This window comes from Neopsephotus bourkii, unplaced genomic scaffold (genome assembly GCF_033783945.1).
Source record: "Neopsephotus bourkii isolate Nb327-2 ecotype Australia unplaced genomic scaffold, CSIRO-AGI_Nbou_v1 NB_1675, whole genome shotgun sequence".
In the NCBI taxonomy this organism is placed as follows: Eukaryota; Metazoa; Chordata; class Aves; order Psittaciformes; family Psittacidae; genus Neopsephotus; species Neopsephotus bourkii.
Genome location: NW_026902149.1, coordinates 780,308 through 794,116, shown reverse-complemented (window position 1 = coordinate 794,116; position 13,809 = coordinate 780,308). Strand labels below are relative to the sequence as shown.

General features: G+C 56.1%; 1 protein-coding gene across 2 annotated transcripts in view; it reads right to left on the bottom strand.

Moving 5' to 3' along the window:
* Positions 1–13,809, bottom strand: part of STX1A (syntaxin 1A) — a 59,660-nt gene that overhangs the window by 3,481 nt on the left and 42,370 nt on the right. The window contains exons 6-9 of one of the 2 annotated variants that reach the window (XR_009728834.1): positions 7,996–8,104; positions 2,334–2,407; positions 1,993–2,130; positions 268–481 (exon numbers count right to left, since the gene is read on the bottom strand). Coding sequence is in view for 1 of the 2 variants with exons in the window: in XM_061375772.1 (XP_061231756.1) it covers positions 268–378; positions 1,993–2,130; positions 2,334–2,407; positions 7,996–8,104 (432 nt within the window). In the remaining variant the exon portion in view is untranslated. The remainder of the gene's footprint in view (positions 1–267; positions 482–1,992; positions 2,131–2,333; positions 2,408–7,995; positions 8,105–13,809) is intronic. The other variant, XM_061375772.1, reaches the window with a different exon arrangement.

Genomic DNA, 13,809 nt, shown 5'->3' with positions numbered 1-13,809 from the left:
GCTCTCACAGCAGGCCTGGCCCACAGTATCCATTCACCCTGTCCCCTTTTCTCCCCCCCAAGCAGCACCTCTCATGGCTCATCGCCATTGTTCACACAGCTTGTGCCAGGGAGCTCTGCCTCAGTTGGTGACACCCGTGGGACCTGTGCTGCACGCAGTGGTGTCGGGTTAAGCAGAGTCCAGGCACCTGTGAGGCTGTGCCATGCTGCCCGATCCTTGGGGCAGGCAGTGGGGCAGGCAGAGGAGTCAGCCAGTGCCATGACTCACCCGTCTGGCTTTGCTCTGGTACTTCACTGCTTTTTTGGTGTCGGACACAGCTCGCTCCACGTAGTCCACTGAGTGCTCCACGTTGTACTCGATGCGGTCAATCATCTCGCCCTGCAGAACGGCGACAGAGCCCACGTGCCCGCATGCACGCAGACGTGAGCTCCTTCCTGCTCTGCTCCCCAGCACCGTGTGGACGTTGCCCTGCCCAGCAGCCCTGTGAGTTAGAGAGGAACCCTCAGCTGAAGCAGGCAGTGGGTGCCCCACGGTGCCCTGGACTGGGGGCTCTGTCCCAGAAGGGCTGGGACCTCTGTGCACATCCCAGCAGGGAGGCAAGAAAGGGTGAGGGTCAAGGGGTCTCCGGCCCTATCCAGTATCTCAGGTGACATCAAAGCCACAACAGGATCTACACTGACACCACGCTGCTGAACCAGAGGCATGGCAGGGGAGCAGGGACCGCATCAGCTGTGCCACGTGGGATGCTCACAAAACCATGCACATGCAGGGACAACCAACTGCTCTCATCTGCACCAGCACCCTGCTGAGAGTGCAGGGCCCCACAGTGAGGCTGCCAAGGACTGCAGGGCCCTGCCAGAGCTCCTGCCCTGCTCTGCCCGGCCAGCCAGCTGGCTGCAGGGCTGGGCAGGGAATGCGGACTGCTGTGGACATGGGGACACAGGCTGGTGTGAGCTCCCCATCCTGAACACACAGGGAAGCAGCCAGGTGCTGTGGCAGCTGGAGACAGCCTGACAGTTCATGTCACTGACAGGGTTGACAGCGGGTGGGTGGCTTGAAGCCCAGTGCCCTCCTGCATGGCACAAAGGGGCTGCAGAGCCGGCAGGTCCTGGCCAGCAGCTCTGCAATGCTCGTTTCTTGGCCTAATGCAGGAGAGCATTGGGTGTTACCCGCAAGGCACTGACCCCGCCAGGCTTCTGCTCCTCCCTGCCTCGCCTAAAACTGCTCCTTCTCCTTCCCACCTGTGCCATGCCTGGGGCAGAGCAGGGAGCTGCCAGCCCCGCTGCCAGCCCAGCACCCTTCTGCTCCTGGTGCCAGCCTCCCACCCCACCGGGCAGCGCAGGGTGCTGGCACAGTGTACCCCTTAGAGCGGGCCGGGGAACTGCAAACCCCCCACATCTGTCCCCCAGGGCAGACAGGACAGGCACCAACGCCACCTCACCACAACCACCCTGCCTGCCAACCACAGGCAGGCACTAGCAGCACACGAGAGCCGCAGGCATGCAGGGCATGGCCATGCACAGCAGAGCATGCAGCACCGGCAGGGGCTCAGCGCGGCTTTACCTGCCACTGATGTCTCCTCGGGCCATGGCAGCGTGGCGGGCAAGAAGTGGGGTGAGCAGAGACACCGAATATGTGCCCAGCTCAGGGGCTGAGCACTGCGGGCCAGGGCAGGGGCAGCCTGGCAGGACCACCACGTCTGGCGGCACCCCAAGCTCACCCAGCAGGGCCCAGTGCTCCAGAGGAGATGGAGACTCTCCATCTGCATGGCAGTCACCCGCTACCCTCCTCCTGAGCCCATCACAGAACCTCTCGCCCTGGGCATGCCGCAGCCCCTGACTGGGTGGTTCAGCCCTGAGGAGCCCAGCTCAGCCCCAGTGGTACCCACACCAGTCCCGGATGCAGTTTTTCCTCTCAGCACCCACCCAGGCAGCCCCATCATCCTTCAACTTCTCCAGGCGAGCCAGCCACAGGGCCGCAGTGTTTCCCTACCTGGCTCTCCACCAGCATGGCCATGTCCATGAACATGTCGTGCAGCTCTCGGATGCTGTTCTCCAGTTTGATGATTTCGCTGTGCCGTGTCTCAATCTCATTCAGTGCCTGCTTGGTAATGTTTGAATCCATGATGATCTGCAAGAAGACAGAGCCACTGAGCAGTGTGCTCAGCCCCTCAGATGCTGGGCATCAAGAGAGAGGCACCCCACTCCACCCTCTGGCCCCTGCTCAGGCAGCATCCTCAGGCAAGACCCAAGAACCCTGCTGCATAGGCTGTGCTCAACTCCACTGTGGCAGCACATCCACCCAGCCCCTCCCCAGGACGAGCCAGTGCTTACCCCAGAGGAGAAGATGGCTGGGTTGCCGCTCTCCAGCATGTCCTCCAGCTCCTCACTGGTGGTGGTCCTCCCAGCTGCAAGTGACACAACACAGGTCAGCCATGAGCCTGCTACAGCCACAAGTCCTGCAGCCTTACTGCAGGGTGCTCCTGTCTCCATGGCATCTCCCTACTGCAGCAAAGCTTCCAGCCTGGAGAGTGCACCAGGTGGTTCAGTGAGCTGCCATCCCATAGCCTGGCTCTGTACCAGCCCTGCGACCCTCTTTTTAGGGGGTCAAGCAATCAGCTTAGCCCAGCTCACCCAGAAAGCCCATCTGCCACTACCTGTTCCTGCAGGGCAGGGATCGGTGCCAAAGGATCAGCAGCCACCAGGACCCAGCTCGTGGGCTGGGAAGGAGGAGGGAGGGAGAGCAGGGATGTTGCAGATCCTGGCCTAGCTGAAGGTGAAGAGGACACCAGGCTCAGCAGGGCTTGCTGGCTGGGCAGGTACTGCTGCAGTCACTGGGCTGCCTGAGTTTTAGCACTGCAGCTGCCTACCAGAAAGCAGGCTCTGCCCTTCCCCTTGCAACACAGCCCTGCTCCTTTGGGAGCAATTCACCCATTGTACATGGTTGCCTTCCCTTCCTCATGGACACACTCCACACTCCTACAGAGCACAGGGAGATTACTCGCTCTGTGGTCACACTGATCCTCCAGCATGAATTTCAGCATGTCCTTCAGGCTAACAGCCAGGTGGGACCTGGGAAATTACAGTGCTCTGCAGAGATGGCAGCGCTGGGCAGGCTTCTGCTGGGGCTGCCCAGGGGAGTGGGAAGGGTGAGCAGAAAGGGCAGGAGACATCCCACTGGTGTGACGAGGAGCAGATGGGGGAAGACGGGCAGGAGCAGGTCCCCTGCAACACACTGCCTGCAGGCTCTGTCAGCGGTGCCATCCTGCAGGATGAGGTCAGGGCACCTCTGAAAGGGGGATGGAGGAGATGTGGCAGAGTGCAGGGACAGCCCACAGGATGGTGCTCCTGCTTCCAGTGCTACTGCACCAGGGACTCGGGGAGATGCCAGAAACCTTGACCCTGGTCCAAGCCTTCACCACAAATGCGGCAGTGCCCAGGGAGCACAGTGGAGGGACCTGCCTGCCCGGCTGTGCCTGGCCACCACCCCACAGGCATGGCACACACTGCCACCTTGCATGGGGAGCTCCTTAAACAAGGACACCTTCACACTTCACTACATGTCTCTTTCTATGCAACGTCCTGCACCTGAGGCAGGGCAATCTCCAGTACCAGCACAGACTGGGGGAGAGAAAGAGGAAGGGAGGGAGGAAGGCAAGGAGAAAGGGAGAAAGGGATGGACGGATGGATGGATGGATGGATGGATGGATGGATGGATGGATGGACGGAGAGCAGCCCTGTGAAGAAGGACTCAGGGATACTGGTGGGTGACAACCAGGACATGGCCCAGCAGTGTGTGCTTGCAGCCCAGAAAGCCAAGTGTCTCCTGGGCTGATCACCAGCAGCGTGACCAGCAGGTCGAGGCAGGGGATGCTCTGCCTCTGCTCTGCTCTCCTGAGACCCCCTGGAGCTCTGCGTCCAGCTCAGGGGTCCCCAGCACAAGACAATGGTTTTAAACTGATTAAGGGTAGGGTGAGGTTGGACATAGGGAAGAAATGTGGTATCATGAGGGTGCTGAGGCGCTGGCACAGGGTGCCCAGAGAAGCTGTGGCTGCCCCATCCCTGGCAGTGCTCAAGGCCAGGTTGGACACAGGGGCTTGGAGCAAGATGCTCCAGTGGAAGGGGTCCCTGCCCATGGCAGGGGTTGGAACTGGATGAGCTTTAAGGTCCCTTCCAACCCAAACCAATCTGTGAGTCCATGATCCTATGACATGAGTACAACAAAGATCTGAAGTCTCAGTAGAAAGGGCTGGAAACAAGTTATCTTGAACGCAGACCTGAGTCTACCTCGGGAACAAGGCCAGAGTCAGGGCTGAAGACATACCTCTGCAGCATGGCTCAGATATGGGCTGGGTGGCCGAGGCCTAATCATGTCCATGACCCATGGACAGAGGTGAATGTCCTGTGTGATGCTGGTCTAAGCAGTGAAGACCTGTTAGTGCCCCCAAAGCTGTAAGAAGATGCAGCTCTACACGCATGGGTGGCCGGGGCAGTGTTACCCAGTGCAGCTGGGACAGGTTGACACTGCCTACAGGGCGGGTGGGATGAGCTGACTGTCTGTAACAGCCCAGCCTGTCAAACTGCCACCAGCCTCCCTGTCTCTTCGGACCCTCCTGCTCAGTTGGCTGCAGGGGCCAGCTCCAGTGCTGTGCTGGCACTTCCATCCAGCGACACACTTCCAGCTCAGACAAACACTGCTCATTCCTGACATGGAAGTGTCACAGGAATCCTAATTCGCCCATCTCAGCACCATGAGCTGCCAGGGCCAGAGCAGCCCCCAGACCTTCCTGGCTGACGGGCAGCCTGGGATACAGGCACAGCTTGCCTCTCTGCACATCAGTCAGCCTGGTCTTGCAGAGGGAGGCAGAGGCTGATTAATTCTCACAGGGCCTTTGGAGACAGCAGATGCCTTATTTTTGGCTCCTTGGTCTCGCATTTACTACTGTTTGTAAAAACAAGTAGTGTCTGGGCAGCACCCCCAAGCCCACCAGAGAAAGCTCCTCTAAGCTTCAAATCCAATTTCCCCGGAACAAAACCTCATCGGATTTGTCATAATGGACAAAACAGCAAGGGAAAAAGCAAAGCAGCAACACTTCCCACCAGAGGCTTGTGCACAGCTCCCAGCAGCAGAGACCGCAGTGGGGACACCGCTGAGGGAGGCACGGTCCAGGCAGAGGACAGGCATCACCAACCCTGTGACACAGCACATCCTGGGATCCCCCCATGGCATCGTCAGGGCAGAGGCTGGGAGGGCTGGGGGGTGCCCCACAGGGTGGCTATGGCCTGGGGCAGTGACTCTACACCGCCACTTCTTCTGTGACTGTCCTACTTCTGTCCAGTTCTGGGCCCCTCAGTTTAAAAAGGACAGGGACCTGCTGGAGAGAGTCCAGCGCAGGGCAACTAAGATGATTAAGGGAGTGGAGCATCTCCCTTATGAGGAAAGAGTGAGGGAGCTGGGTCTCTATAGTTTGGAGAAGAGGAGATTGAGGGGTGACCTTATTAGTGTATATAAATATATAAAGGGGGAGTGTCACGAGGATGGAGCCATGCTCTTCTCAGTGGCAAACAATGATAGGACAAGGGGCAATGGGTACAAACTGGAACACAAGAGGTTCCACTTAAACCTGAGAAGAAACTTCTTCTCAGTGAGGCTGACGGAACACTGGAACAGGCTGCCCAGGGAGGTTGTGGAATCTCCTTCTTTGGAGACATTCAAAACCCGCCTGGACATGTTCCTGTGTGACCTTATCTAGGTGTTCCTGCTCTGGCAGGGGGATTGGACTAGATGATCTTTTGAGGTCCCTTCCAATCTCTAACATACTGTGATACTGTGATACTTCCAGAGCAAGCAGATCCCTGCAGGCTGGAGAAGCTCACCAGGTGTGGGGAAGCCTCCCCAGGGCAGCTGAGAAGTCCCTGCTCTCACACTTTCAAAGCCTGAGTGATTCGCTGGCTTCAGTGTCAGAGCTCCTGGCTCTTTCTACCTTTGGATTCATCAGCTGAAAAGAGAGCTGAGGATTTCACAGAGCTTCCTGCAGTCACCACATTCCAGCTGAGCTCCATTCCAAGTAACATGTCCAAAAGCCCCCAGAGCAGCAGGGACTGAAGGTCCCCACAGGGACACACCAGGACAAACAGAGCCCTCTGCCCAGGAAGCACTCCTGATAAAACCTCAATAATCTTGTGGCTTTTGAGGAGCCTTTTTGTCCGAAGGGATTTCTCAGTGTCCTGACAGAGGAACCCAGCTCTTGCAAAGGACTGTGCACAGGACTGGGTACCTTCCCTGCACCATCCTGCCTCTGCCTCTGCTCCACACCTCCCCGCAAAGGGGAAGCTGGTCCCTCATCATCACTAACTAGGACACCCCCCCTGCACCCAGCCACTGCACCACAGTGTGTCCTGAGCAGCCTTTTCCTTGCACCTCCTCAGACTCTGCCAGGCACTGACAGCCCCACAGGATAAACAGAGCAAAGAAAGGGATCATTTAATATAGCTCCATAAGTTAAGCAAAGCATTAGAGTCCTTCCAAAATCCAGGAGCAGAAAAACAAGAGAAAGGCTTTTTGAGGTCTGCAGGCAATAAGGACCTAAGTAAGCCCTTTCAAACTTTCTCTCTTAGAAGGGAGGTACAGGGATACCTCAATTCCTGTTTCCATTCCAAGCCATCCCTCTCGCTGGAGGGATGACAGCCTGGCATTAGCTGACGAGTGAGCCGGTCAGCTGGAGCAGTGACACACTCATCATCCTGCTTTACATGAAGGCATTGCTGAGCTTCACGTCAGCCAATCTTTCCATTCAGCCAGTGTGAATCATTTCTCTTATTATTATAGTTCATAAAGACTAATCTTAACAGGCTTGCACAGCCAAGTCTCCTTCTAGCCCTTCAAAGAAACTACCATGAGCACGCAGATTCCTGGGCATCTGCAGCTCCTGAAGGACATTCCCACAGGTGACTACCAAGAGCACCATTCTGACACAAAAATCTCCTACCTTATTATTCCCTGTGAGTTGTGAAAGGGAAGAAAACCACACATCTGCTTGTGAGAAAAAAACCAACCCTGGACTAGGATTCAGACCCTTCCATTTGAGCCCCCAAAACCATGAACACATCTGAAAATGAGATTATTTGCAAGAATCTCTTTTAATCTCCCTTGCTTGCTCGCTTATTCCCCTAATTACAGCGGTGGTGTGGTTCTTCTTTGCTGGGAGATGATTAAAACTAAACTCAGTGTCACTGATGGCCACGGAGAACCACCAGGACAGCAGGTTTTGTGGGCAGGCACAGGACCAGGCTCCTCCTGGTCTCAGTGCATGCTGGTGACATCCTTGGAGGTGTCACCTGGCATCCACCTTTAGACACAGGAAGACACCACTGCTGCTGCCAGGAGCCACCAGCGCCCTTGAGATGCCTCGAACAGGCGCTGAGGCTTGTGCTCCTTGTCCAGCAAGGGAAGCTGCTGGGAGCACTGAGTGCCCCCTTTTCGAGAGCTCTGTCCTCTGGTTTTATGTTTAGTTCAGTTCCCTGGCAATGACAATCACCCAGAGGAAAGGCAAGGCAAGACATGGGAGTCAGGAGTCCCCGCCAGCTTCTCTGGGTTCAAAATTAGCTGTAACCAAGGAAGAAATTATCCTCCCTGTGCTCTTTGCGCTCTTTACCCAGCAGTTAGGAAAACCTGAGGGGAGGTTTTTTGTGCTTTGCTGGATGCAGTCTGACACTGAAATGCAAATACCACCACATGAAGTCCCTGCTCATTGCAGGGGCATTGAAATAGATGACCTTTGAAGGTCCCTTCCAACCCAAGCCATTCTATGATTCTGTGACTATCTCCCAGCAGGAGCTGTGTCCTGGTTCCCCCATGGGTGAGAACACAGCCCCTGTGCACTGTGGGTTTCCAAGGGGGAGCTCTGCACAGCGGCAGGAGCTGCTTGGATCTGTGGGAGCCCGGGTAGGACACGAGCCCAGGGCTCGGCTGCGTTCCCCCTCCAGGTTTACTCACTGATCTCCAGCTGCCTCTGGATCCTGCCCTTGCAGCGCTCCCGGTAGTCAGTCTGCGTGGCGTTGTACTCGGACATCACCTCCACAAACTTGCGGGACAGCGTTGAGTGCTGCAGAGAGGAGAGGAAGGGAGAGTGGGGCAAGGGTCCTGCAGGAGTAGAGTCCTGCCACCCCCGAGCTGGGGCAGGCTCAGCCCTGAGCACCCCCCGCACCTCTAGCAGCCCAAAAAGCATTCTGAGCCCAAAAGCTGGTCCACGGAGTGTGATGATGTGCAAGGGGGCAGCCGGTGATGTGGCCCCAGGGGCACAGACCAGACACACTCCTCACCCAAGCCCAACCCAAGCATAACCTTCAGCCCCCAGAAGACAACCCGTGGTGGTGGCAGACCTGAGAGTCATGGCTGGTGCCACCCTCCTCGCCCATACCACAGCCTGGGGCCAAGCAGCCCGGAGCGGAGGCCACAGCGGTGCCCTGGGTCCATCCCTGCCAGCCTTGCCACACTGCCAGGATGGGCTGGACCCGGCACAGGCACAGGATGGGCACGCAGCAGTCACTCTGTGGTGCTGGGGTTGGGCAGGGAGGTCCCTGGGGGAGCCCTGTGCCCTGAGCATCAAAACCCCGACCTGTGTGCACACGGTTGGTGGGGGAAGGCCAGGGCTGGGGCACACAGGCTTGGCCAGGGCTCGTCTGGGGCAGCTGTCCTCACTCCAGAAGTGTGGTCCCACTTTTCCATCCCACACTGGAGGGCTCCCCCAGGCACCAGCCCCTCAGGGACACAGGGGATGCCCGCCTGCCCCAGGCTGAGTGAGCTGCCAGCCCTGCACCCAGGGCACACTCACCTTGTGAGGCTGCTTTCCTTCTCCAGGAGATGCACCAGAAAACCTTAGAATTACACTTGACCAGGGTGCTGCTGAGCACTGACCCCCCCCCCCCCCCGAGCTGGCTGCTGCATCTGGGGAGCACCCACACTGGGGCCCACCCTGCTGTCTGACCCAGCAGTCAGGATCAGCTCCACAGACAGCCGTGCAGATGGTCAGGAAGGGCAGGACAGCACATCACATGCATCCGCCATCCAAACACATCTCTTGAATTAGCCAGAAATCGAGTTTCACAGTACCATGGACTCAGAACAGCTGAGGTTGGAAGGGATCTTCAAAGATTCAGTCCAACGTTCCCTCTCCCCCCCAAGTAAGCAGGGGTATCTTCCACTAGATCAGCTTGTGGGAACATTAAAGCCTTTGGACTGCTCTTCAGGGCTGTGGAAGGCTTTGTTTGAAGGTAGTTTTCCTTGCAGTTAAAAAAGGGATGCATTTCTTGTTCTTGATAGTGGTTGGGCTGTTTATAAAGATGCAGAAAAACCCATCCCACCACTGGGGGCTTCATTCTGACCAATGACACTTGCACAACACGAAGACCCACCAGCAGCAGGACATGGGGCTCAGCCATGCAGCTCTGCTGGTGCTGGCTGCCCTCACATCATGCCAAGCTCCTTGCCCCCCATGGCTGCTGGCAGCAGCATTCCAAGCAGCACACTCCTGTGCCCTCAGCTGTCCCAGCAGGAGGGGCTGGCAAGGGGGTGTCACAAGTCACCCTTGGTGACAGTGATGTTCTGTCACCCTAAAACATGTAAGGGTGGCTGGAAACGGGCTGTGCACCCTTCCCACTGCTGGGGGAGAGTGGAGAGGGTGATGACCCAAGGGGATGCTGGCACTGTGCAGCTCATTAGAGCTGTGAGTGCACAGATGGCAGAGCTCAGCCCTCACCGGCAGCTGTGAGCTCACACAGGGCACAGACAGGGCTCAGGCTGTTCTCCTGCTGCAAAGCAGCAGCTCCTCAGGGCATGAGGGGTGTTCATGACAGGATCATGGACTCACAGAATCATCTGGATCGGAAGGGACCTTCAGAGATGATCCAGCTCCAACCCCTGCCACAGGCAGGGACCCCTTCCACTGGAGCAGCTTGCTCCAAGCCCCTGTGTCCAACCTGGCCTTGAGCACTGCCAGGGATGGGGCAGCCACAGCTTCTCTGGGGACCCTGTGCCAGCGCCTCAGCACCCTCATGGTACCACGTTTCTCCCCTATGTCCAACCTCATCCCACCCTCGTCCAGTTTAAACCCATCGCCCCATGTCCTGTCCCTGCAGGCCCTGGTCAAAAGTCTCCATCTTTGCTCTAAGCCCCCTTGAAGTCCTGAGCAGCCACAGGAAGGTCTCCCTGGAGCCATCTCTTCTCTGGGCTGCACAGCCCCAACTCCCTCCCCTTTCTCCACAGCAGAGCTGTCCCAGCCCTTGGACCATCTTGGAGGCTCCTCTGGATCAGGGATACCAGTGCAATGCAGCATCTCTGTAGTGCCAGACACGTCCAGGGCACACGAGCATTCCAGTGTCAGTACACCCAGAGCAGCCCCTTCTCCATGAGACAGCACTGGAGACTTCTTGAGGATACACTTGTGTTTGCTTTGCAGTTACTCCGAGCAAGCAGCAGCTTGGTTTTTACGGCAGAGACTCAGAGTCAGCTCATCGTATTCCTCCCGTGCTGGCAAACCTCACACAAAAGCCCCCAGCAGCTCCAGCTTCCACAGGCAGCCTCTGCTCTTCTCCTGCCTTCTCCACATCATCTTCCTAAAACCCAGTTCATTCTTATGAAGCTAAAGAGAATCAACATATTGTTTATCTGCAGCCAAATACAGCCTGGGTGTTACATGACAGCCCTTCCTGCTGAGCAGTATACCCCACCATGCCTCTTTTACTTAAGAAGTTATTTAATTTAGGGTTTCTTGTCAGATTGCTATTTCATGTTCCCACAGGCACCCCACATGTCTGAAAAATGGATTTGATTTTTGAAGGAACACTGAGTTTCATGCAAAATGGGCTGGAAAAAGCATTTTAAATGGCTTTCAGTCATTAAATAAAACTACCTGAATATCCAGGGTAAATAAAAAGCATATCAAAACATACCTTGCATTTGAAATAAACTCCCTAAACAGAAAATCTTAACTGAAGTTAGGAAATGGGGTTGTTGCAGCTGAGTCCAGCAACTCTTCACTTCCCAAGCATGGGAAAAGCAGCCCAACTGCTGGATATCCAAAGAGCTCACACAGCTCTGGATACCCTCACAGGGCTTTGACACCCCCATGAAGCATCCAATGAAACCTGGAACCTTGGCCTTCAAGGTTTCTAATGAAAAGAAAGCCATTTCTAAAGTGCCCATCCCATGGGGTGCCGGGGGACGCCAGCCTCCCTCCTGAGCCCACTGTGGGTCACAGCGGCAGCAGAGATCCTACCCCTGAGCTCCCACACTTGAGTCTGTTTCAGGGTTCGGCCCCACACCAGTCAGATAAACCAGGCACAAAAGCAGCTAGAGCAAAAGCTGTCCTGAGTAACAAGGACCCAAACTACTGCTGTTTGCTCTGTTACAAACTCAGGATTTGAGAACTATAGAAACATGGTAAATACTGTTGCGATGCCTGGGAACCTGCGTCACTGGCAACGCTTCTGGGCTGGGGATGCCCTTGAGAGCTGTGTCCCCAACACCCCTGCCTCCTCCCCCCCCCCCTTTCTGCTGCTGGTGAGCTGAACAAGACAGGGTGCTGTATTCAAACTGCTGCTGTGAAATGGGGACAAACAGAGCAGTTTAAATGTAATGAATTAAGAACATAATAAGAACCGGCCCTTGCTGTGCCCTGGCAGAAACTGGACAGCAAGTTCTATCTACCTGTTTGGGTGTACTGTGGGGAATGATGGACAAGTTCCACTGCCTAAAAGTAGTTAGGACCTCTGGCAATTCACTACCATATACTCCACACTGTTGCCCCCATGACAGCTACAGCCAGTGCATGGGTGCAGTCAGCCCCTCTAACCCACACTGCATGGTGACAGGCAAAGCCAGCACCAGAACCCTGAGACAACACGGCTCTTGTGCCCAGCGCAGCATCAGCCTCCATCCCATCCTGGGCACATGAGTGTGCAAACCAGGCACACAAACCGCTGGTCATGGGGTCCCAGCAAGGGGTCAGCACTCCTGAGAGAATGAGCAGCTGCAGGAGCCCAGAGCCAAACCACCCAGGCTGGAAGCCAAAGCCCCAAAGCAGAGCAGTGTGCTACATCACCCACCTCAGCCTCCCAGTACAGTGGCTCCCACCGCTGTGCAGAGGAGCTCCTCTCCCTCATTACCTGCAGAGCCTAAAGAAATGCTCAGAAATGGCCAAATTCCAAGAAAACCTCCCACTTCTTTGACTGAACAGTGCATGGCTTGGGTTGTTCAGCTGTCAGAAGAGACAGCTCTGGGGGACCTCACTGCAGCTGTTCAATATATAAGGGCAGCTTATAGGAAAGATGAAGAAAGACTTTTGACCAGGGCCTACAGGGACAGGACAAGGGGTGATGGTTTTAAACTGAATGAGGGTTGACTGAGATTGGACAGAGGGAAGAAATGTGGTACCACGAGGGTGCTGAGGCACTGGCACAGGGTGCCCAGAGAAGCTGTGGCTGCCCCATCCCTGGCAGTGCTCAAGGCCAGGTTGGACACAGGGGCTTGGAGCAAGCTGCTCTAGTGGAAGGGGTCCCTGCGTATGGCAGGGGCTGGAAATGGATCATCTCTGAAGGTCCCTTCCGACCCAAACCACTCTGGGACTCTGTGGTGGAGCAGAGCCCTGAATCCCGCTCTCCTACGTGCCAGGATGATGTCCCAACTGCAGCGTTTCAACATGGAGCAAGTATAAACCCTGCTCAAGTTCACAGCCCTAGGCTACACAGCACCAGTCTGTGGCCACCCCTACTTTCCTCAGACACTGCAGAAGTCATACCTTTCCCTGGGAAACATGGGCACACCATGGGACAGCCACCATCCACTGCCACCTCCCTGCTCTCTCCTCCTTGCCACTGCCATTCAACACCTTCATTTGAGATGGCAAACAGCTCCTGAAGGGCACAGTGGAGAACTCGGCAGAGCAGAAAGCCCAGTGGGGGTTTCACAGCACTGCTGTCAGCACACCGCAGCGTCTCCAGGGTGGTAGATGCAGAGATGCTGCTTCGCTGCGTGCTGCTGCACCATCCTTTGGTTTGCTTTTGCTGTGCCCCAGCAATTCCCCTTCCCACTTGTTTTCGAGACAAGCCTTTCTCTCACGCCCCAGTTGCAGAGGACTGGTTCTCCACAGACTTAGGCTCAGCTGTGACAGCCTCTGGTGCAGGGCCAGGAGGATGCTAGGCTCCAAGCTGGAAGCTGCCTCTGCAGAGGTGAGCGTTTACCATCACCGTGGTAATGATCCAGCACCTACTGCAGCCCAGGGCAGGTAATACAAGTGGCTTCCTGCACTCAAAAGGAGATAAACGGGAAATGCCAAAACTCCTCTGACTTCACTGCAGAGAGCCTGAAGAAAATAGGATTGTTACTGAGCTGTATTTGTGCACAAACCCTCTGCAAGAGCAGCAGCTCCATGCCCAGATCATCACCCCTGGGTGCTGAAGAGCTACACTGGCAGCTCCTGTCACCTTTAGCAGTTTAATGGTTTGCTAAAACACCATCTTTGCTGCAGAACAATGCCTTGCTGCTCTGCTCTGAGACACCTTGCTTTCATCCACATCCTCCAGTAGAACCATCAAGGACAAGACACTGTAGCCCTCCCTGCAGTGATGCAGAGCCAGATTCCACTGATGGAGCAATTGCCAGGTCTCTCTTGTCTTGCCGGGTGCTCTCTCACCAAGGGATCACCAGAAGGTTGGCCAACCCACAGTAAAAACTACACACATCAACCCTCCATGGTGAGGCACAAGACAAAACTTGAGCCCAGCAGGCCTGCACAGTGCTCTCTGAAAGGCC